We start from the raw sequence: 25,388 nt of genomic DNA, 5'->3' as shown, positions 1-25,388 counted from the left end.
GAGAGACCCTTGGACTGCAAGGAGATCAAAGCAGTCAATCCTAAAGGAAATCAATCCTGAATATTCATTGGAAGGACTGATGCTGAAGCTCCAATACTTTGGCCAGATGATGTAAAGAACTGACTCATTAGAAAAGACCCTGATGCTGGGGAAGACTGAAGGCAGGAGGAGAAGGGGATGACAAAGGATGAGATAGTTGGATGGCATCACTGACTCGATGAACATGAGTTTGAGCAAGCTCTGGGAGTTGGTTATGGACAGGGAAGCCTGTGGTGCTGCAGTCCTTGGGATTGCAAAGAGTCAGACATGACTAAGCAACTGAACTGAACTGAATTAGAATACATCACAATACACTGGGGAGAGATGGGCAGAAAATAATGTGACACACATACAACTAGGCAGAAACAAAGTCAGGAATTAAAATCAAGAGAAATAAAGCTGCACTACAACAAAGTCTATGATAGCACTTTGGTTCACTACTCATATGGATATTTACCGAAAAACAAGCAAAGGGGGCTAGGGATATATTCTGGAAAGGAAAAAGTGGAGGGAAAAAAGAGAAAAAGGATGGGAACAATGCATTAGAGCTCTCTGTGACTGAGGACTGACTACCCAGAAGCATATTTAACATGATATGTGACCCATAAGCCTGAAAATCCGTTTTTACCAATAATCTTCTTTTAAACATTTTTTTTTAACATGGACCATGTTCAAAGTCTTTATTGAATTTGCTACAATATTGCTTCTGTTTTATGTTTCAGTTTTTTAGCCACAAGGCATGTGGGATTTTGATCCCTGTTGAGATCAAACCTGGACCTCTGCACTGGAAGGCAAAGTCTTAAACACTGGACTGCCAGGGAAGTCCCTATTTTACTAACAATCTTTATGTTCTTAATTAAAAGCTAAAGAGTCACTCAACGTTATTCTTCCACATTTAAAAAAAAAAGAAGATTGGCTTCCTCTCTTGATTTTATTTAGGTTTTTCTATATACCTAAAATCCAGCCCTTTTTATAATACTGTTATAATACTTATATATTACTTATATAATATATAATACTTATATATTTAAGCACAGGTCAAAAAACCCACGGTTTTAAAATTTAACAACCATCAAAACTCCTTATCTCATCCTATAAATTACCCTGATAACTATTCCACTATGCTTGCCATATTATGCTTATTACCTAGATTATTGCTATTAAACTACTAATGAAACAGTACTTTTGTTCCTGGCTACTGACACTTTTGTTGGGATGAGCATGCAACCGATTAAAGTATTCTCCCAAAGAGAGGTATATAGCTAACAAACTAAATGATGAGAACAAACAGAAAGGACTCAGTTTCAGGTCTCACAAATAAATGAAGAAAGCAAGAAAGAGCAATGTGAACTGCTCTAAGTGGTAAGTATCCCAGCCTAAAAGCACAGGCAGTTGAGAACCACACATACATAACAGGACCAAACACTGCCACCTGACGGGACTGCACTGTTAGGGTAGATAAGACCTGAATAGACAGGCAAAGGCCCCGGCATCCCACAATAATCCCAATGCAGGGATCCAGGTAATGTATCTAACAGAACCGTACCCAATGTACGGAGTCTCTATGGAGAAACTCACATGTGGAGAAAAAAGTTGTGCATGACAAAAGCACTCCAACATGGATTCCTCCAGATATATGTCACTGACAGTCACATGTGTCAAGTTCATTGCCACTAGCTCCCAGGGACTGAGTGAATTAAGTAAATCATGCTGTAAATAGCTTGCTCCAATAAACGTTTAAGTTCATTAAGATCCCTGCCACAATGACATTTGTTGTAACAGGATGTAACCTGAATCCTCTGTAAGTGAACAGTTTGTTATGAAACAAAAAGGAACAATCATGTTTAATAGGGAAAGCTTAAGGGAAAGGTGTCAAAAACAACTTTAAATAAACATGTACTTCAGTAGTAATTTTGAAATCTTGTGTGTAATGATCAGCAGTGAAAATACACCCAAAGGATAGATGTGGATTATGCTGTGAAGCAGCAAAGCTTTGAAGTTTAAAATGTGGCCAGTAATTTAGAACTTCTATATATGAACTAATGAAATGTTCGAAGGAATCAAGTGCTTCAGGACAAATCTATCCGTACCAACATTCTATGGTCTAGTTCTCTGCTTCATGGCAGAATTATATATTTTATTGTTGTATGACACTTAAATGAGAACCAGACCTTCCAATAAAATTCAGTTTTGGGAAAAAGAAAAAAAAATAAGAGATTCTTCTGGCTTCAGCCAAATAAGCATGTCACCGAAGTATATTTTTTAATTAAAGAAGGGATATTTTGGCTTCCAATGTTTTGGAATGACTTCTCAAGCAGCTGAATGTTGACATAAACATAATACATTTAAACCACCAGTTAAGATTGGCACTTAGAAATAACTAACCAGGTCGTTTTTCTTCTACTTGTTCTGTTTCTGTAGATGAATGCAGTCTGCTACATCTTCTATTCAAAGATGAACTTCGCCTCTTTTCTGGTGTTTCTGGAGATCAAAGGCAAAGAAATAATACTTTTTAAGAAAATTAAGAAAAATTTTTGGCCATGCCACATAGTATGTGGGATCTTAGTTCCCCAACCAGAGATCGAACCCACAACCCCTGCATTAGGAGCATGGAGTCTTAACCAGTGGACCGCAAGAGAAGTCCAGGAACATTACTATTTATAAGCCGTTTAAACAGATTCCTTCAAGAGTGAACCACTCCTTTTTTCCAAACTTTTTTTTTAATCTTCTCTACTCTTCCTTGTAAGAATTTTTTTAAATTTCAAGCATTATGAAGAGATTCTACATGCCCAGAGTTAAAACCAGGTTACTCTTTAAGTAAGTTATCCAAAGAGAAATAAAATTATCTAGGAAATAATAAAAAGAGAGAAAATGTCTCATACTGACTGACAATATCAAAGTTCCCAAATTAGGAATACGCAATGTATAATTTTAGACACAGTCCATGACATCTATTACTAAACTAATTTATACACTTTAGTTTTAATGAGCTTTTTTTTTTTTTTGGCTGTGCTGCATGGCTTGCAGGACCTTAGTTCCCCAAAGATTGAACTGCAGGCCAAAGAGGTGAAAGCACCGAGTCCTAACCACCAGACTACCAAGGAATTCTCTCAACAAGTATTTTTAAAATAAAAACGATAATTAATATTTGGCACAGATGTCACAAGTTTAGCAACCCAAACTAGTCATATGGGAAAACAATCCCTTTTGCGTAGACACTTCCATTTCACTTTAAATATTCCGGCTCAGAATACTGATGGAAGTCTGTTTAAAGAACCCTTTGGGGAATTCCTTGGCGGTTCAGGAGTTAGGACTCTGTGCTGTCACTGCCAAGAGTTCAACCCCTGGTCAGGAAACTAAGATCCCACAAACCGAGTGGCCAAAAGAAGAAAACAAGAGTTCTTTTGGGGAGCTATAGATTAAATGTTGCTAATATAGCATCATTTGAAAATTCTAGTGGTAAATTTTTATCTTCTCTACTCTTCCTTTTAAGAATTTTTTTAAATTTCAAGTATTATGAAGAGATTCTACATGCCCAGAGTTAAAACCAGGTTACTCTTTAAGTAAGTTAACATTTAAGTGATTAAATGTTGCTAATATAGCATGATTTGAAAATTCTACTGATAAATGTAATCGCACAGCACAATCTACAACTGCTGCTGCTGCTAAGTCACTTCAGTCATGTCCGACTCTGTGCGACCCCTTAGACGGCAGCCCAGCAGGCTCCCCCATACCTGGGATTCTCCAGACAAGAACACTGGAGTGGGTTGCCATTTCCTTCTCCAATGCATGAAAGTGAAAAGTGAAAGTGAAGTCGCTCAGTCATGTCCGACTCCTAGTGACTCCATAGACTGCAGCCTACAAGGCTCCTCTATCCATGGGATTTTCTAGGCAAGAGTACTGGAGTGGGGTGCCACTGCCTTCTCCGACGATCCACAGAAATGTAATTAATTCGATCATAAGATGAGATCACCTATCCCTTACTATCACATTGCAAGAAATGACAAAATAGTGTAAAGTTATGGTAAGTCAGCACTGAGTAGAAGAAAAACAGATTATTTGAATCAGTTAAGATTTAAAGAAAGGCTATTTAGGAACTTCCCTGGTGGTCCAGTGATTAAGGCTGTATTTTCACTGCAGAGGGCGTGGGTTTGATCCTTATTCAGGGAGCTAAGATCCTGCATGCTACACACACAGCACAGCCAAACATACTTTTTAAAAAATTAAAATATAAAGCAAGCTATTTAAAACATCACAGGTTAGATTATGAACTTCGAGTTTGAAATGTTCATCTCTCTGGATTGAACAGGTTTTATTTCAGTTTGAAGGGATCTTACAAAGGTAAGCCAGTGAAAATATTGATTTTATTTTCCGTGGAATCATTAATTACAGCATTCATCATTTCAGAGTGTGTAATATACTATACCTTTAAGCAAGTTATTTCATAAAGTATCTTCCACACATACCTTCTCGGATTACAAACAAGTAAAGATATCATTTAAAAAATTACTTGGAATTGTTCCTTCAGTGCAATTTAACTCATTACTAACTTGGAAGTCATCATCTGTCCCTTTTCTTTACATGCTTCACTAATACAGCAGGTACACATATTAACGAAAACACACGAGCGTCCGCTTACTATATTAAAAATATAAGAAATGTCTGTGGAGAAATCTTTGCTAATTCCTCCAATCAATTAGATAGTAAAACAGGGTCAACGCTTGTGAAACAATTAAAATAAAATGAAAGTATACACATATGACGTTGCAATGAATGTTATCTAATTTTTCTAAAGGATTGAGCTTGTGGATAATAAATTAATTTTATTATATGACAAGCAAGGTGCTAAAGAAAATCTTTCCATATTAATCTATGAATGAACCTGGGCTATACGTAAAAGTGCTCTGGAAAAGCATACTAAGGTTAATGATGGAAAGTGGATCAACTTCTGTTGGACTATTTATTACAAGAAAAAATGAGATGCGTCAAAACTGACAAATAACGAAAGATCTCTCAAGTTCATTGTTGAAAATTTTAAGAGTTCTAAAAGTACAAATGATGTAATTTAAGTATAAACAAAACAAAAAATCCTTTTTCAACATATATTTAGACAAAAATGGAAATCTTTCCCACTAAGCTAACCACTGCTACAATTAACTAATTATATGCTTTAAATGATATCCAGAATCTTTTTCCACATTGGAATTTTAGAGCAATCAGAATGCTCAAAAAATGCTCAGACACCTAATAACACAGAAGAAACATTTTTAATTCAAACTATAATTATGCCTTTGTTTCAATTCACAAGGTACAAAAATGGTATATCTTTTCTACAGCCAAGTTTGAGGGAATGAAGTGGAATATGTTTGCCATGTCTTTCTCCTGCAAAGGTGTCTGTTTTTTTCTCTGGAAAGAAAAAGGATTTTTTTTGATGGGTATGGTTATCTAATCCATTTCAACTATCAGTGAGAAGCACCATGTAGTATAAGCCAGATATGGTCACTGACACACTCAGGTAAAGATTTTTTTTTTTTTTTTTTAAGATTTTTTTTAAAAAAATAAGGAATGCTAAGGAATTCCCTGGTGGTCCAGTCATTAGAACTCCACACTTTCACTGCCAAGGGTTCAATTCCTGGCCAAGAAACTAAGGAGTGCTAATTAAAAGGGCAAACACCAGGAGCAAAATGTATTTGAAGTATCTGCAGTAGATAAGTTTTATTTTATTTTAAAGAGCACTGTATTACCTCTACAAAGAGTTGTAAAGTAGAGCTTAGAAATACTCTCCCATTAACACTGTTAAAAAACCACTTTATTTGCTTTGGGGAAAGACACAGACTTGTTAGTGGAATGTACAGTTTAAAAACATGATCGAATGACCAAAAAATTATGATCAGACGACCAAAATATAAACCACAGAAGAGCAGGGTGGAATGGAAATCACTGAATTTCATGGGGTCTCAATTATAAAATAGGAAGGTAACTTGCTTGTCAACTTTACATATATATGAAGCAGATCAACCTGTCCACTGCTATATATATGCTATTATTTTTCTTAAATTAGGTAACATTCATGAAACTTAACGGAAATTGAATGGACTACTCTAGTTTCTGGAAAAACGGATTTCAGTTTTAGAATAGACAGAATATGGATTAATTCTAAAATAAATTATTGTGCCACTTAATGGCAATGTCTTTGGGTCAAAATATATTTCATAGCTGTTGGGCTACCTGAGCCCAACAAACCCATCTGATACGATTAGTACACAAACCAAGAAATAAGGGGCTTCTCTGGTGGCGCAGTGGTGGAGAGTCTGCCTGCCAATGCAGGGGACATGGGTTGGATTCCTGATCTGGGAGGATCCCACATGCTTTGGAGCAACTAAGTACGTGTGCCACAACTACTGAAGCCCGTGCACCCTAGGGCTCATGCTCTACAACAAGGGAAGCCACCACAATGAGGGGCCTTATGCACTGCAACTATAGCGTAGCCCCTGCTCACTGAAACTAGAGAAAAGCCCAAGAAGCAACAAAGACCCAGCATAGCCAAAAATTTTAAAAAATTATTTTTAAAAAGAAACAACTGATTTTCAACATACTGATGAAAATACAAAAAAAGTAATGACCGTCTCTACTGTGAAACAACGTGGTGCTCTTCTAAAATAAATCTAAATGTCCTACGATCTAAAGAGTAAGTGGTACTGTAGAAACACATATAAAGACTTGATTTCACTGGTTTGAAACTCAGTAAAATACATGAAATAAATACTTACTCTTGGCAACAGAATTTTGAAGACCAGTAGATGACATTTGTCTGTGTAATCCACAAGTCCCCTGCTCAAGCTTTTCAGTAGATGTAGAATGTTTACTGACTGAGAAAAGATGCAAGATTTACTGCACTCATATTTAAAAAAGCATCATTAGCTGAAACAAGATGAGCTCATGATGCACTTATACAGAGCATAAACATGTATTAATTAGGTACACAATGCTGTCAATCATTCCTTATAAATTATGAAAACTTAACTTACATTTTATGCAATTGCTTAGAATTACATCCACACATAGGAAAAATTATAGTACATCATTAGTAAACAGGGCAATTTATTTTTAAAATATGCACTGGATAAAGCTGTGTAAAGCTTATCAATTATTATTCATTTTTACAGAGATTACAAGTTTAAATGGTAAGATTTTGGGTATACTGTATAAAATAAAGTTATCATAAAATTTCACCTGTTTCTTTGGCAATCTCACATGACACAAATTTAAATGCACACCAGAGAGTACATGGCAGTGTTTTCACTTAGGATACAAAGCTGAAAATCCATTGAAAACGCAACCTTATACTAATAGCCAATATCTACAAGTGAAGATGAATGAACTTAAAGTTTAGTAGTTGTATTAATTACCAGTCTTATTTTGGGAATTGACTGTTGTACAGCCTTCCCAAGACCATCTTTTTGGACGGTTAATGTGGCTGCTCCTTTCCAGTGTACGATGAAGGACGGCTTTGAATTTCTCCTATTTAAAATAAAAGCCAATAAACGTTTACGAATGTATTATATTCACTAGCGTAATTCTGATCTATCAGTTATAAAATACCCCTACCACCAAATTTTTTAATCAGGCAAAATTTTTTTTATAAAAGAAAAGTTAAAATTGGAAACATCTCAGGTATGAATCCATACTTTCCCAACTAAGTAGGTTTTAATCTTATGGATATGAATCGAGAAACTGACCATGCATCCCTCTTTGCTTGTATCATTAGGAAATTTAGAAATAAAGGTGTAGCCTATTCCAGCAACTATACAAGGACTGAGTAGTATGCTTTGATGTATGCTAATCATATCTTATGTTTTATGATTTTCTTACTTTAATTCCCCCCTCTGCTTGATTCCCTCAAACATTTATTTTTTCATCTGGTTGTGGTATATAGTTTTTAAAATATACCTTAAATTCTTTGTAGAATGAGGCAGAATAAAAAATCAGCCAATACATACAAGTGAAACTATGCCAGATCATCTATTATACCCATATTTCTAACTTCTTAAATTCTGGTGTTAACTAATCAAGTTTTTTTGTTTTTTTGTTCTGATTTTTTTTCATCTATTTTTATTAGTTGGAGGCTAATTACTCTACAATACTGTAGTGGACTAATCAAGTTTTTAAAAAGAGCTGTGTTTGTCTTGACCTCAGCTTTAGTCTAAACTGTGCAGGATAACAGGTCTACAAATGCAAATGCTACAGTGGCAAAACAGCGCCACTGTCAGAAATGAGATGCAGTTTTCTATTCCTCATCTCTGTGCTGTAACATACCATGGACTACACTCACGTAAGCAAATCAACCTCAGGGCCAGAAAGTTTTCTATTCTTCCCTGACAACAACTGTTTCATAGCAACATGATCCTTACAATGTTCCCACAGTTTAGAGGGTGAACATATTAGGAAAATGGAGTCACCCATATCCTCTGAGGAGAAAAGCAACTGCAATTTTAAAATGAAACTTATCTAATGACAACATTTTAAATTATATTTTCTAACAGAAAGGAAGTTGTTCTAAATTACTTAGACACCCCAGAAGTATAATAAAGATTAAAAACAGAATATTCTTGTATTATTAAAACCTCTCTCCTAAGCACTCTATTTGCTGTTTCCAGATGTGATGACCCTCCATGCCCTTTCAGGTTCCTTCTGGCATCTGTGGCTCACGTGCAAGCTCCTGTCCTCTTTCCCATATGCCCCCGTCCATACTCACCCCTCCTCACCACCACTGAGTTTGGGGTTTTTTCCTGCTCTACTGAATCATTCTCTTTTTCTATGTGCAGCCTCCTCAGTGATGTTCGGTCCCTGCTCTGTCTAGGCCTCTCCCACGCTAGCTCTCTGGCACTGGTTCTCTTTTGACCTTTCTCCTTGTCTTCTGGCCTCTCGTCTGGCTCACTCTCTCTCTCTCTGGCTCCCACTCTGTCTACAGTGCCGTTTTGTTGCGTCGTCCTTCCCTGTGTTCTCTCTCAGGTTCCTCTTTTCCTAAGATGGTCTTTTCTACTCGTAGTCCTTGGGACTCTCCCTCTGTCCTCCAGGGACCTTTCCTGACCCAGCAGTTTCCTATTTTACTCTCTTTGGTTCTGTCTTTATCAAGTTCAGTTTCTCTGGCCTTCACTCTTCTTTACCACAGAGAAGTAATTTTAAGGAAACAGTTCACAGAGGAAGATAGAGTGATACAAGTTCTGAATGAGAATTCATTAAATACTGGAATGTGGGGAAAAAGAGAAGGTGCTGGTGAACCATGGATAGGGAAGAAACAAGAAGATTCACTGATGGGGATAAGGAGTTGGGAGGGGCGGGTGTGAGGCATTTTCAAGAGCCAACTATGTGCAAAAGTTAGGAAGAAAAGTGAGCACCACAGAGAAAGGCACAGAGAAGAGGGCTCTTGGGAGAGAAATGGAAACAAAGAGAAAAGGAAAGAAAAAATATTTTAAAATTAGAGCAATAGGGAAAAAAAGACAGAGAGAGGATAAAAACCCATACACTGAGAGAACAATGGCAGAAACTCCAAAGATGGGGAGCAAAAAGGAGGGAGAAGCTAAGACAAAGAAAATAGAAAGAAAAAGGGGGTGCTATTGGAAAAGAGCCAGAGTCAGACAAAGAGCCAGAGACAGGCCAAGGCTCACTCAGGGACACTTGAGGGGCACTGGAAAAAAGAGAAAGAGAGAATGACAGTGAAGAAAAGGATGGAACATGCCAATTCCGAAGGAGCCAAGGACACTCATAGTAAAGATGTGGAACAACCTACAGGAGAAAAACTTGGTGTCAGAGAGAATCCTACAAACTGAGACAAGTAACCAGATGCTCACAGAGAAACAGCCAAAGGCAAACTGACTGAAGAGGGACAGACAGAAAAAGAGAGGGCAGGACAAAGGTAGTGACTTGTATCAACAGAGTGCCAAAGACACCCAGAGTCCAGATAGGAAGAGAGCAAGGCCACAACAGAGAGAGAGAAAGGAACAATAAGAGGAGAGGGGGAGAGAACAAAGAAAAGGGAATCCCTTTGTGTGTTATTTGTTGCTTCTCCCTTGCTGCTTTTAGTATTTGTTCTTTGTGTTTGATCTTTGTTAATTTGATTAATATGTGTCTTGGTGTGTTTCGCCTTGGGTTTATCCTGTTTGGGACTCTCTGGGTTTCTTGGACTTGGGTGGCTATTTCCTTCCCCATTTTAGGAGAGACGCAGAAGTACAGAACAGACTTTTGAACTCTGTGGGAGAAGGTGAGGATGGGATGTTTCGAAAGAACAGCATGTATATTATCTGTGGTGAAACAGACCACCAGCCCAGGTGGGAAGCATGAGTCAAGTGTTCGGGCCTGGTGGGCTGGGAAGACCCAGAGGAATCGGGTTGAGAGGGAGGTGGGATGGGGGACCAGGATGGGGAATTCGTGTAACTCTATGGCTGGTTCATATCAATGTATGACAAAACCCACTGAAAAATAAAAAATTAAAAATAAAAAAAAAAAAGAAAAGGGAGCCAGGGAACCATGGGGAGAGTGGAAGGCTCTGATCGGCTGGGCTCCGCCACTCACACAGTGAGGGGAGTGGTGAGGAGGGGAGTGGTGAGAAGCAGACGTCAGGGTCAAAGGGGGCCCTATCAGAGAGGGCCTGATAGTGGGTGGATGAATCCTAGGCAATGGGACAACACCTTTGGTAGGAGAGAAAGTGCCTCAGAACAAAGCCCAGGCTGCAGGCACCCTGCAGGCGCACAGGGCTCTCTCCCTGAATGTGCAAGGCTCCTCTTCACCTCAGTTACCAAGCCTAAACTCAGGCCTCAGATCAGGATGGGGCAAGAGCTGCTAATGTTTAAGGAAAGAGCAAAGAAGAACTGGTATTAGTTCCAGAAGAATCGGGATCAGTTCCAGTGAAAGCAGAGAAGGGCTAAGAAAAAAGTACTGCAGAACCAGGCAACACAGTGTATCATCTGATTAACAGAGAAGAAAAACACATACCCTTTCTTCCTCTAGCATTTCGTTTCTCTTTTTTTCTGCAGATATTCTCCGTTGTTCATCTTTTTCTTTCTGTTCCCTCAGCTTTCGCTGTTTCTCTTCCATCTGTTTTTCATATACAATCTTAGACTTTCTTTCTTTTTCAAGTAGTTGTGTCTCTCTATTAGCTGAAATATTCCAAATGCAAGGTAAGAGCCAAGAAAAAAACTGTTTAAGTTTTCCACATTACAGACAGGGAAGGAAAGTTAATGTATTTTATTCTCTTTCTTAAAAATGACATAACCTGTGCTAATAATTAAAGATTTATTATATAAATGACCAGAGATGGCCACGAAAGAATCATTTCCACTGGGTGTTCATTTAACTCCAGAGAAGTGAATTGGCTTAAATGACTCTCTTCCTGTCTGAACTAAAATTCCAAATTCAAAAGAAATATTTTCTTTCATGCGATGTTTCTGCTGACTTGAGCTGAGAAGCCAAATCCCACCAGATTAATATGCTGTACATTAAAATAAGAATTGAAAAACACATGGCCAGAATATATGGCTTTTTCTTCTAATATGAAACTTCTTTTTAAAGGCCTCATCTAAACAGACCATATTAAGCATGCCAATTTGACTTTCATGGGCTTAGGCACATACCACATTACTGACCAGCATGATGTTTTCCTACATTCAAATTTCCTCTCACTAAAGCCTGGAGAGCACCCATGCAGTTGTAAAAATACTCTTCTAAAGAGCTACAGGAAGAATCTGCTCCTCACCAAAACAGAGACAACTGCTATTCCATTTGAATGAAGGTGAGCACTAGTTTTGCAGTGGATTTACAGGGCCAGATGAGGAAAATACATAGCTGAAAAAGCATTCTCTCAAGATTATGGTTCTTTTAGAAAAGAATATTAGATTCTTTTAGATCTTAATTGATACAAAGTCACACTTGAGAAAGCACAGCAATCAATGAAAGACACCAAATCTATAGTAAGATTATTAGCAAATTCATTTATGTTTTTGGTCATGCCATGGCTTGTGGGATCTTGGTTCCCCAACCTGGGATTGAACCCCAGGCCTCTGGCAGTGAAAGCACAGGGTCCTAACCACTGGACCTCCAGGGAATTCCTTCATTTTTGTTTTCAGAGTCATTTTTATTGAAATCCCATTTTGCTTGTTTCTACAAACGCTGAAGAAATTTTCATACTTTAGTTTTCAGAAAATGAAAGCTAACAGAAACTACTATTTCAAAAATAAAAAATTTGGCCAAATATTTTTCACAAATCTTCTTTATCTCATTTAGTATATGCTTTTAATCCAATATAGCACATAAAGTAAAAAGACAGTAACACATACTGCATAAGATATACTATTAAAAAAAGATTAGAAAGTAAAACCACTTTGAAAATATGTAACCTTAATGTAAAATTTATTCATTTTGATTTTTTTTAAAGTTTAAAATATACCATCATCTTGATTCATTTTGCTGTACAATATAAACTGATGCAACATTATAAAGTAACTATATTCCAATAAAAATTAATTTAAAAAATACCATCATCTTGTCTTTTTTTCTCTTCTCTCCGCTCCTTTGCTAATTTTTGTTTTATGTCATTTTTAAGCACAGAGCCATCTATTACTAAAAAAAAGAATATAATTAGATGTCAATAGGATATCAAACTTAGAGGATATAACACTTTGACATCTATCAAAGTACTCTAGAAATTATACCTGGCTTAAATGGTGATTTTATATTTGAAGGCTGGAATGGAACAGAACTAAAGCTACCTTGACTTCGTCTTTCTTCAGCAATGGCATTAGCAGCAGCAACTAAAATACAGGGAGATAAAGGAAAGGGATTAAATATTAAGAAGACAAACAGCTAATCCAAGGGCAGCAAATTCTATCTTTGAGGATAAAGGATAACATCTCTTCGAGAAGGCATGACAGATGACTCTGGGTCAGCAAAGACATACTGAGTACCTATGATTTTCAACAATATTTCAACAAAGAATTAACACTGTTTACTGTAGACACACTAGCCTATCTGTGCACACACAGTTGTCACTGGAAGCAGCAACATGAGCTGGTGGATGAATAAGAGCTAATGAGCAACAGATTTCAAAAATGCCTCAGACAAGACATTACACCAAGTACTAGAAAAACTGAGCTGGCAAGGATTCGGAAAAAATGTTTTGCCATAAATTGGGGTAATTTAAAAAAGATCTGGAGTTTATGGATTTGAATTTGGAAGCAAAAGTGTCAACAGTGAGAGCCTCAGAGATTGGGCCCAATATTAAGGAGAACATTTATAAATCACCTTGATCAGAGGCTGTCTACCCTGGCTCCCCAGTAGAGTCACCCATATTGTTTTTAAAAAAATTAGCAATGCTTTCCCCTCCCCACTTCCACTCTGAGAATGGGGCCCAGGCCTTTGCAGTTGCTAAAAGCTCTATTCTGATGCACAGTGAAGGTGAAGAAACACTCAAGGAAGTTCCAATGGGATGGTATTTTTCGAGGTAGGAAAATGTCAAGTTAATAAATATTAATTAACACATCTTGTGTAAACAGGTAGAAAATGGTAAATAAACTTCAATAAGGGTGAAGTATAAGAGTATAAGAGTGTGGGAGCATAATTTGAGAGAAAGTAAGAAAAACTAAAATTGTGGATGATACCAAGACAAGTTATTGGGGAATTCCCTAAACTCTTTCCATATATGACTCTATCTAAAATGCCTCACAGTAGCAGGCATCTTCAGGAAGGAGCTGGAGAATAACACTGAAAACTCCCTTCTACCCTAGTATAAAAGCACAGGAAACATGCCCCTGTGATACTGCATACAATTCTGGTCTCTACATATCAAGAAAAACATAGAAGATGGGCAGTTAAAATAAGAAACTATAGAGGGTCTGTGGTTGTACTCAGAATGAATGGACTTTGAGATGTTACTTACCACTGATGAAAGATATCTGGGAGCCATTTTACAGAGTAACCCTGAAAGTGACACAATTGCTGCCATAGAGACCACCATTTCAAAAGGGGAAATGATTTTTTTTAAATCCCAGAGACCAAACAGCTCAGATAATCCACGATCCAGCTAAATTTGAATTGAAGATTAGACTCTTCTAAACTTCTTCAGTTATAAACTTCTTCAGTAATTTATCAATTTTGTGGACCACAATCATTTTCTCAATTTCAGTCCTGGTGTACTAAAACTCTTATATAGCCTATACGTTAAATAAACCATCCTACACACTCCCCTTCCACTCACATTTCTATGTGAGTATAGAGAAAACCACTGTTGCTTTTGAATATTCAGTTTTCCTGCTTAAAAGTCCTAAGGAAAGTCCATATTTTGGAACAATTTAGTTGGCCATAAGGACAATTTCCCTCAAAATGTACAATCTTACCAGATTTAAAGATCTTATTAATCACAAGTAAACTTAAAAGTAGTTGTTGTGGCAATAATGGACAACATCATATACAGATTATAATATCAAATCTAATTTTTTTTAATTTTGGCTGCACAGGTTGGTTTGCGGGATCTCAGTTCTCTGACCAGGGATTGATCCCAGGCCATGGCAGTGAAAGTGCCAAATCCTAACCATTAGACAGTCAGGGAACGTCCCTCGAATCTGATTTTTACTTCCAAATTCCTACTGACAGAAATACATTCACCAAAAGGACAGGCTCTAAAAATGTCCAGACACTAGAGGAAAGCCTCCATGTCTGGAGTTAACAAAATGTACATTTTATTCAACTCTATTCAATGAGGAATTTAATTCACTTTAAAGTAACAGGTGCAATAGAGTATTTCTATAGTTCATATACTAACTCTAAACTCCAAATTAAAGTTAAAAGTTACTTTCTGCCTGTAGATTAAATGAGAAAACAGGCAGATATTATTACTAAAACTGAATTATGAATCTTAATCTGTATTTCCAAAAAATTGCCATAATGAGTAATGTATATCACTTCACCATTTATGAAGTTGTTTTCATTGATTATGTCATTTAATTCTCACAATAATCCTATAAAGTGGATATTATTTTCTTCATTATTTTCTTTACAGATGAGCAAACTGAAGCTAAATATAAATTTCCCAGATCACACAGATAGGAACTAGTAAAGCCAGAATTTACTTCAATTGTAAATTTACTTTGAAATATTACATAATTATGAAGGACCAGACTGTACAAAACCCATATCAACTTTTATATGACTTAGTCTAATACTCTTACTTCAGCTACTTTTAAGGTTACTTCTTTTTAAAATACCACAATGAAGGAATTAAGATCTAAATGTATACAACTTATTCAACAATAAGTAAATGAAATATATGGGTTTTGGTATAAAACATACTTTGGAAATACAGCAATGGAAATTATTTTAAAATAAAGCATTTACTTTTTTTTTTTTTTAAGAAATCACTATTATGCTGTGGCTAAGAAAAGCCTAAGTTTTAAGAAAATGTGTAAAAGACAATACAAAAAGAAAACGATTTTTTTTTTTTTGGTGGCACCTCAAGGCTTGTGGCAATTTAGTTCCCCAACCAGGGATTGAACCCTCAGCAGTGATAGCAGAGTCCTAACTCCTGGACCACCAGGGAACTCTGCCATTCTCCTTCTATGAGGAGAAAATAAAAATCATTCTAGCTATCTAACCCAATAAAAGCCTCAGAATAAAATGAACCAAAAATAGGTGCCACTAGAATGCCAAAGTTAAAGAATGTTTTACACTTGATAGATTTTTTTATTAAAGATATCATTGAAATTTTGAGGCCCCTTCTGGACATAAGGCATTTTAGATCATTACTGACTTCAACATAGAAAATTTCTGCTTCTCTCCTAAACCTCCTTCCTCAACACACACAAAATCTGTGTCATAAGGGCTCTGCTCTATTAGGGCAAGCAAAATGCAAGAAAGGAAGAACATTTTTCTAAGACAGTTATTTCAAGAATGGTAACAATCTTCCTAAATCTGCACCCAAGCACGATCACCCCAAAATGGGTGAGATATCAATGAGAAATATTCATCCCAACACTTATTAGCAATTCTACACTATCTGCCACAGTTGTTGCTCTTGACATCACAAAGTTCCACATAAAATCTATAGCCCCACCTCTCCATGACCTTTCTTCGGTACTAACTGGAAACATTAAATCACGTAAACTAGTGAAATACTATTTATTACTCAGCAAAGGGCATACATTGCAAAAAAAAAAAAAAAAGATTGAAAGGTTTTTTAAAAATTATTTTAAGGGCTATGGTTGTGGCAAGAAACACACATACCATGAAACCAAGTTGCTACAGATGAACGAATACAGTGCTATTCACTGTTGTTTGGGTAACAGAATAAAAAGAGGTAAATTACTACAAGTCTTGAGCTCCTGCTGGATGCAGCCTTCAAAGGGTAGGCTGCCAGTGGTATCTAGCAGCAGACTGTCTTCCAGCAACCCAGTCCCTGAGCCTTCCCACACAGTTGCTGGCCCATTCCTGGAATCCATCCTTCTTCAAAGCTGAGTAGTTTGGAGTGGTGTGGTCCCCTGCAGGTCCGTCCCACCCACACCAAGGCTCTCTGTTCATGACCTTATTACTTAAAGTTTGCATGTCATTAGGCCAGGGAGAGGGTGAGAAAATATTAAGAAAAAAAAAAAGAAACCAAAGAAATTTGCAATCAGGAAACAACAAAAATAAGGGGGATTCAGGGAATTTTGCCTAAAACAGCAACAAAGTTTATTCACTGTTATTTGTATAAGAGAAAAGAAGCAATTGCCACAAAGTGGCAGCACATTTCATTAACCCTTTGTCCCCTCAGGAAAATGCTGTGACCATGAAGTTCTTTCTAATCAAGGTGATCCTCTGAAAACTTTAATATGTGACGCTTTCATTCCTAATATGAAATGGACAGCAAAGATTGTCAACTAGGGTTCTGAGTTAAGCCTTTTTTATTTCGCTTTCAAGTTTTTGGTTTGAAATACTGTGAATTCAAGCAACTGTCCCATGTAAAATTTTAAAAATACTTTGCAATGTTCAATATAAAAATACGTTGGGGGGGGGGGGTTATCCAGAATGCTGGTTAGTTTAAATCAGTGAAGTAAGTCAATGTCAGAGAACCTTAGGTGCCAATAAGCAATAAAACAATCTGAATTTATTGCAAACTCTCCCCGTAGGTGAACCATAATAAGCTAGAGTTTTTCTCCTTGTGCAATAATGAAAGTGTATTTGCTGCTGACATAGTCTCTGGGGAGTTAATTCAAAGCGTTCTAAAGTAACACAAACCCTTCCAATTGCAGCCAGTCTAAATTAATTTCTTAACTGCAATTCGAAAATTCCCGAAGGACTTCAATAAAATCAATAAGACTGTTTTACTCAAGCTCATATAGGAAGAAACTAACTCGAGTACTAAAAGCAACCTCCCACAAGCAACATGTACTAGCTCAAGCACTGGAGCAGTCTCCTGGGCTAAGCCATGCGCTGCCAAATTTTATAAAATAAGCGATTTAGGAGACAAATTTCTTTGGTGATGGGACCAGTTTAGAAGAAAGCACCCAGAAGCGCCGAGTTTCGTTCAGTTCAACCTAGGGTCTGAAAGACGTCCCACGAAGGTGACATCCTGGCGATCACGTGCTACAGGAGGCAAGCCAAGAGGAGCGGGGGATGGGGGCAAGTCTCATCCCAAATTGCAAATCAACACCCTCACGGCCCCCTCCTCACAGGACCTTAACCAGATCCTAACCAGAAGGGTGCGGGAAGTCAAGCCTCCGGAGAGCCCGGGGTTCCTACTGTGGAAGACGAAGAAAGCGCGAGCGTCGAGGGCTGAGGGAAATCTCCAGGACTGCCCGGAGCCGAGAGGGCCGTCCCGGCGCCCGCCGCCCCCCGAAGGCAGGCGGGGCTCGAGGCTGTCCTCGGGCTCCGGGGTGCTAGGCGCCCGCCCTCCCGCGCCAGCAGCGCCTGTTAGTTCTCTCGCGCCCCGCCCGCCGGAGGGGGTGCGGCTGTCGGCAGTGGCAGTTGGACCGCGCGGGCTGAAGGACTTGGGCTGGTCTCCCCTCCCGCCCGCGTCCCCTCTCGGCGACCCGTCCCGTCCCAGGGCGCTCCGACGCGGGTGAGGAGAGGACCCGACGGCGCGTGAGGCGACTCCGGAGTCAAGTTCTCTTGCGCGAGCCGCGCCGCTCCGACGGTCCCCGAAGCCGCGGGAAGATCGCGTCCCGCACGGGCCCCAGCACCCTCGGGAGCCGCCGACCAGCTCACCCATCCGTTCGCGCAGTCCCCTCAAGGATGTGCCACCGCCGGTGCGCTCCGCCATCTTCGGAGCAGCCGAGCCGGGAGCCGCTACAGGCGCTGGGGCCCCAGTGCGCAGGCTCTCGCGCGGCCGCTGCGGAGCCGGTGCCGTGGCGTCGTCGGGGGGCGGGAAGGGGCGGGGCCCAAAGGGCCGCCACGCCCACCTCGGACCCGCGACCGCTCCGCGCTGCCTTCTGCGCACCAAGTTGTGAGCCGCTAGGCGGCGACGACCAGGTGTAAGTAAAGACACTCTTACTTCCCCTGCTCTCCCCGCACCGTGCGTCCTGGCGGCCGGCCGATCATCAGCCATCCAACATTACTTTTTTCCTCACTTTACCTAACAACGCAGTACCATTCTTCCCTTCATTCGTTTGTTCACTCATGGGGCTCTTCTTAAGTGTCTCTTTGGTGCGCTTGCATCTTGAGTTTGCTAGTCTTTGAAACACGACGCGAAGGCCCAGGTTGGGGGAAGAGAGAGGTTCCTGTGAGGCTCTAGGGGGCTTGATCACAAGGAAAGATTTTCTTAAAACTGTGTAGACTAATTCGTGACACTGTTAGGTCTCAAAGTTGTGTGAATTACCTTTAGAGTGTCTTTAGGTCTTTAAAGTGAAGGAGAGGGCTTACTGATGTTAATCACTCCAGATACATAATTATATATTACATATATAATATTCATTAACGATTCCTATCCGGAATGCATAAAGATCTAAAAAGTATTTAAGAAAAAGGCAATTCCCCCCAAAGTGAGCAAAAGGCATAAGCAAGCCTTTCACAGGAGAGAAAACACATATGGGCAATAAGCATAAAAAAAGATTCTCAAACTCCTAAGCACTCAAGAGGACACAAATGAAAACCACAAGATACCATGTTACACCTACAGATTTGACAAAAATTTAAGAGTGGAAAATAAGTGTTGGTGAAGATGTAGTTTAATATTGGTGGAGAAAAATAATACTGTAAATCAACTAGACTTCAATTTGAAAAAATACTAGTGTGTGTGGTTTTTTGGGGGGGAGGGGGGCAGGGAACCTTTGGCACTATAGTACCTGAAGCCCTGCTCCTACTTGTATAGAGACAACAGTGTTCTGCATGATATACATAATGGTAGCCATGATTATTAAGACACACATGAAAAAAAAAGACACACATGATTAGGACACAAGCAAAGCACATATACCTACACAGAAATCCAGCTTTGATGAATTTATCTGGAACTTCACAAACAGGTCTCTTTTAATCTATAGATAAACCCTTCTTTTTCTCCAACGTCTTTGACAGATCACTGTGAAACGTTCAGTAGGTGAGTCATTCAACAAAAGCTTTTATGACCACCTACTCTGCGCCTGACTGGTTGGCTAGAAAGAGACAGGGAAGATCCCCTTAGATGTGTCTTTGGGGGTACAGCAGCTCCCTAAGGAGCCCCCGCAGGACTGTCTGTACATTTCTCAGAAAAATTTTGGAACTGAAGACTGCCATCTTGGGGAGATTGAGTGTGTTCTGGAGCCAACTCACTCAGAGCTGGGAAACAACCCAGGCCACTTAACTTCTCTCCGCCCCTGTTTGGAAAGCCTGTGTTCCCCCGTGAGCAAAAAAACCCTGAATTCCTGCTATTTCTTTCCTACTTGGCTATTTTTTCCCTTAAACCTGACACCAGCAGGAAAAATATTCAGAAACCACACTCATACTAGGTCTAGGAATTGTCACTTTTTTCTACTAATACATTGAATTCACATGTAATTAACACACAGTGCACTTATCAAGTCTAACAAATTTGCATTGAAGCTGCTACCATCATAGCCCTGTGGGAAGAGTGCTAAGCCTCACAGCCCTGAGACAACTGTCCCTCTGCACCCTAGACTGCCTGTCAGATTCATCCGTCATATACACAACAGAGTCAGGGCTCTGGTTTTTCATTCTCCTCTCATTTCTGACTCTTGTCTCACATCTATTGCCGCTTGGCTGTGATACAGGGGGAAGAGTGATGCTTCATTCTGGACTCATCTCTTCCAATTCTACTCACACGTTTTCATCCCTTTCCCCAAATCTGCACTTTTTTTTCTCTCTAAGTTACAGGCTCACCTCAGGCTCTGGTCATTTCTTGCTTGGTTGATGGCAGCTTTCCCAGCTCCAAAATTCCTACTGCAGCACATTGCCCTGACCCCACCCCCATCCCCCCCCCCTCCCGCCAATGATCCTTCAGTCCCCTTTTCCCACTCCCCCCTTCCCCTTCCCTTTGCATTGAGGACCAGGGTGACCTTGCTCTTTCCTGGGATGTGGTGGAGGACTGATTCTCATGTCCTGAGATCACCAGGGTGGGGGGCATGAGCTTCTGAGGAGAGGAAGAAGAGGCCAGCACTGTCAGTTGGATCAGACAAACCTCAGATGGGAAGGGCATCATGGTGGTGGTGCAATCTGCTAGGAGCAGTAGCTGCATCTTAGAGTCTTAGATACTTACAGGTAAATAGTAACATGTCATTTGTCCAATACTTATACATTGGCAGGCACAGTGCTTAAGGTTCTACATGGATTATTTCATCTAATTCTTACACCACTTCAATATGTAGCTTCTGTTATCTCCTCATTTTACAGATAAGGAAAGAGTTAACCTCCCCCGGGGTTAGCTCAGTTAGCAAGTGACAGAGCCAGGATTCAAGGCCATGTATATCTAGTACTTCTTCCACTGTGTCTTCTAATTTACCAGATGACGAGCCCTAGTCCACTTTTAATTCCTAGCCCATGTCTTCACTTCTCCATTGATGCAGTCCCCACACTCAGCCTATTATTTTTTCTGGCTCAGCCTTGTGGTGCATGAGATCTTAGTTTCCCCATCAGGACCTGGGATGGAAACCTGAGCCCCCTGCATTGGAAGCTCCGAGAGTCTTAACCCCTGGGCTACCAGAGAAGTCCCTAGACATGGACTTTTTTTTTTAAATCACTGGTGAGGTCTTCCTAAAACTAAATCTTTTAACTCAAGTACCACTATGACAGTCTCTTAAGTCTTTAATAAGATGGACACAAACTATTCAATAAGAAACCATTGAAAATGGATGTTTAATATATATCTGGCAATAGAGATAAATATGACTTCTCTTAAGTAGCCTTTAGAAAAGCTCAGTTGAGACTGTAAATGCCAGGTACTCAGGGCTGACTTCAAAGTGTATGTGTAAAGGAAAATGTCCCACATCTATTTCACTATTTATCCTGCAATGAATATTTTTTGAATGAATGAAAGAGTACTGAAAGCCTCCACAGTACTGAAGGAGGAAGAAACGAAAATATTTTCAATGGCCACTGGGGTGTTGAAAAGGTCTAGACTGAAAATTATTAAAGGGCAAGAAAATGTCCTTATTTTTTTTGCTTGACTTCAAATAAAGTAGAGCAAACAAGGGCTGTGTCTTCTCATTCTAAATAGAGGGCCTGTTTATAAAGGGAGATTCAGGGGATGCCCAAAAGCATAAAATATCAAGGAATGCCCTTTAAAGACACTTTGGAATTTCTAAAAGAGCTAAAACTTGGTAAAATCCAGATGGGAGAGAAGGAGAGGAAAAGAGGAGTTGAGGTGGTTTATTAAAACACAGATTGCTGGGCCCCATTCCCAGAGTTTCTGATTCTATAAGTATGATTAATTGTATAACATATACCACTAAGGAAATGTACCGAATGTCTAGTGTGATGTCAAGTACAGCCTGAGTGGTTAATATCATTACACTTTGATGATCATCAATATTTTAAAATTCTAATCCAGATCTAGCATCATCATTACACTTTGATGATGACAAATACTAAAAATTCAAATACAGATCTAGTGTCATGTACATCCTGATACTTGACATTTGTTCACTAAGGACAGGCAAATGCATTGCTCTAGGGTTCACTGAAAGCCAAGGTCTGGCCAAAGCCTTGGGGTGAGCATTACAATGGAGGGAGGAACATCACAGACCCTGAGCTGCCAGGCAAGGAAGCCTGAGAGTATTTTGTACCACAATTTCCTGAGACAGAGTGTGGTGGTACAATTGAATAGACAGTTTTCCTTCTCTTCCCTACCCTCACCCCCATAGGATAGTTCACCCATATCACACATTCATACCTACATTTGAAAAGGAGCTAACACAGGTATGGGGAAGGTAAAGACATCCAGATCACACACAGGAAGTGAAATGCACAAGAATTTCCTCTCCTTGCCACCCAAGAAGGAAAAGTTTCCTAGGGTCAGAAAATGAACTAAACAATTCTATCCCTAACTCTGGCTCTTCTTGAGAATCCCTTTGCAAAACTCAAGTGTTTGTCACTGGGCTGATACCCTTGCAGAGTCAAAAGCTTGCACTGTAAGCCTCATTGTTTTTTCATGGCCAGCTCACAGATCTCTTTAGAAAATGTGTACTCTTAAAGACAAAAGGGCCTGAGAGGGCAAAGGGGAACTTCTGTGCATGTGCTTTGAGGCACGTGGGTCTGTGAGGATGCACACGTGGGCAGCCAAGAGCCGAAGCAGGCTTCCAACGGGTTGTCATCTCTCTACACAGCTGCACTGAAAGATTCAGTAACATAGAACAAAACTTAAGGGTCAGCCGGACATCCAAGCCCTGGAAAAGAAAATCCTCCAGAATTTTTAAAGTGTTGGGGTAGATGGAGGCGGGGGGAGGAGGAGAGGAAAAGAGCAGATTATCTCTGAGGCCAAGTAAATAGAACATCTTTCCCTGCTCTCAGGGAAAGACACATTCCCTTGACATTTCTTTTCTTTAGTTTCTAGATATTAGTGTCGAGGACAGATCATGGAATGTGAGAGCTGGGAAGGAACATCAAGGCCACTACATTGAGTCCTCTTATTCTCCCCTGAGGCTCAGAGAGGCTTGTTGATGCAAGTTCCCACAGCTGATGGACCCCAGGTCTCCCAGCACCCTATCTAATGAACATTCCTCTGCACACCCGTGAAAGGCTGTCCACACAATCTTTTAGAAGAAGAAAAAAAAAAGTGAGAATTGCAGTCCCAGTGCTGGGAACCACTATGTAATCCAGCTGGAATTTGACCTATATCCTCCCAATGAAACTGAAACGGACATGGGAGGGAAACAGATGGAGATCTCGCTAAGTTATGAAAGACACACTTAAAGGATGTTAAACAACGGTTATTTTTATGAAGGAACCAGTGAGTTGGCTCCTACCTGCTGCTCCACATAATTCTCACTACATCCTCACAGGAACCCTATTCTGCAACAGCAAAACCAGGCAAACATTTGGGCTCAAGCCAATCTCTTGATCTCTACTCTTTCCCCCACCCTCACCCTGCCTCACAGAAACATGATTTGAATTCATGATAATCTGACTCTAGAGTTCTCTCGCATTTTCCAGAGGTATTAGGAGCCAGAACAGGAGAGAGTCACCCAAAACAGTGCCTTGTGGTCTATTCTGGGGCTTAAAGAGTGGCCAAGCATGCAGGTTAAGTTGCTTCACTTGTGTCTGACTCTTTGCGACCCCATGGACAGTAGCCCACCAGGCTCCTCTGTCCATGGGATTCTCCAGGCAAGAATACTGGAGTGGGTTGCCATACCCTTCTCCAGGGGATCTTCCTGACCCAGGGATTGAATCCATGTCTCTTATGCCTCCTGCATTGGCAGCTGGTTCTTTACCACTGAGCCACCTGGGAATCCCAAAAGAGTGGCCATATCCAGCTGTTACTTGAATCTGGAGGTGGGGATGGAGGAGGTGATCAAGTACCAGCCAAGCCAGAGAGGCTTCATGGAAGAAGTGGCTTTTAAAACCAGGCTTTATAAATGGTGGCTATTCATTGGATAGTAAATTCATATATGTGTTACCCTCAGAACCCTAAGTAGTACTCTGTGGAGGGTTTGTGTTCAATATGATTTTGTTGTTGTCAATATTATTATGCCTGGAGATAATTAATTCAACTGAAACATACCCAGGAGGAATTGTTCAGTCTTCTGGATCTACCCAGTTCTTTTCTTTCTCTGGGAGGAGGAGCCTGGATGCCAAATTCTGGTTCCTTCTGGATGTGCCTACCCTGGGAAACTGCTGAAAGACTGACTTCAGAAAGAAAGTGTGAGAAATAAAGCACTGATTTCAATTTCAGTTCTGTAGAAATATTTAGGCAGCCTGCTTGATGGTGTTTTCATGATTAAAAATGACCTCGGGTATGCACTTAACAGGAACGTGGGCCACAGCAGGCCTGACATATGCTTTTTCCCATCTCCATATGTTTCATTTATATCTTAATCCTCAGCCTGCTGGGAAAGAACTGGGTAAGATGGCACTTTGGGGACCTGTCAGTTGGTCTCATGCGATTTTCTTAGCCTATGGTATTCACACATCCTCCACTCTGAGTTGGAATCTGGCCCCAGGCCTGTGGAATCACCACAGGGCTGACTGCAGGGGAAAGAAAATTCTAAATGTGAAAGGACTTTGTTCACATGTGAGTCAGGGATGGGTTTGCTCTGTTTAAAGAAGGGGGAATGATATTTGAAGCAAATTCGTTCAGGGAGAAGTGCTGCCATTATATATAAACATTTGAAATTTAGTGACTGACTGGCTGGCTACCTTGTGAAGTCCCCAAACTTGCCTTTTGCCCTGGTCGTTCATCAGTAGAGAATCTGCCTACAATGCAGGATTCCCAGAGAGATGCGAGTTCAATCCCTAGGTTGGGAAGATCCCCTGAAAAGGGCACGGCAACCCACTCCAGTATTTTTGCCTGGAGATTCCAATGGACAGAGGAGACTGGAGGGCTACAGTCCATGGGGTTGCAAAGAGTTGGACACGACTGAAACAACTTAACATGCATGCACGTGTGGTGAAAAGAGCATGGGCTTTGGAGCTCAAAATGTCTGGGCTTGCTTCCCAGTCCTGCCACTTAAAGACTCTGACCCTGTGCTTAGGTCTCCTCATCTGTAAAATGAGGATGATAACAATTGCTTAAAACTGTTTTATGAATCTTGAAACCACTTGATGTAAAGCATCAGATGCTCAGTATACAGTATGAGCTAGATATAAAGTAGTTAGTAATAATAATAGCTAATATTAGTAATAATAATAGCTGTAATAGTAATAACAATAGCTAATATTTCCGAGGCATGCACTATGTG

General features: G+C 39.9%; 1 protein-coding gene across 3 annotated transcripts in view; it reads right to left on the bottom strand.

Moving 5' to 3' along the window:
- The window catches only part of MAP7D3 (MAP7 domain containing 3), a 40,592-nt gene extending 22,196 nt beyond the window's left edge, over positions 1 to 18,396 (bottom strand). For all 3 annotated transcript variants that reach the window (XM_065915369.1, XM_065915370.1, XM_065915368.1), the window contains exons 1-7: positions 18,268 to 18,396; positions 12,747 to 12,845; positions 12,571 to 12,654; positions 11,032 to 11,195; positions 7,449 to 7,560; positions 6,810 to 6,908; positions 2,425 to 2,520 (exon numbers count right to left, since the gene is read on the bottom strand). In XM_065915369.1, the coding sequence (XP_065771441.1) occupies positions 2,425 to 2,520; positions 6,810 to 6,908; positions 7,449 to 7,560; positions 11,032 to 11,195; positions 12,571 to 12,654; positions 12,747 to 12,845; positions 18,268 to 18,322 (709 nt within the window). In that variant the 5' untranslated portion in view covers positions 18,323 to 18,396. The remainder of the gene's footprint in view (positions 1 to 2,424; positions 2,521 to 6,809; positions 6,909 to 7,448; positions 7,561 to 11,031; positions 11,196 to 12,570; positions 12,655 to 12,746; positions 12,846 to 18,267) is intronic.
- Between the last annotated feature and the right edge of the window lie 6,992 nt (positions 18,397 to 25,388).

This window comes from Muntiacus reevesi, chromosome X (assembly GCF_963930625.1).
Source record: "Muntiacus reevesi chromosome X, mMunRee1.1, whole genome shotgun sequence".
Lineage (NCBI taxonomy): Eukaryota > Metazoa > Chordata > Mammalia > Artiodactyla > Cervidae > Muntiacus > Muntiacus reevesi.
This window is presented reverse-complemented; position numbering and strand designations above follow the sequence as displayed.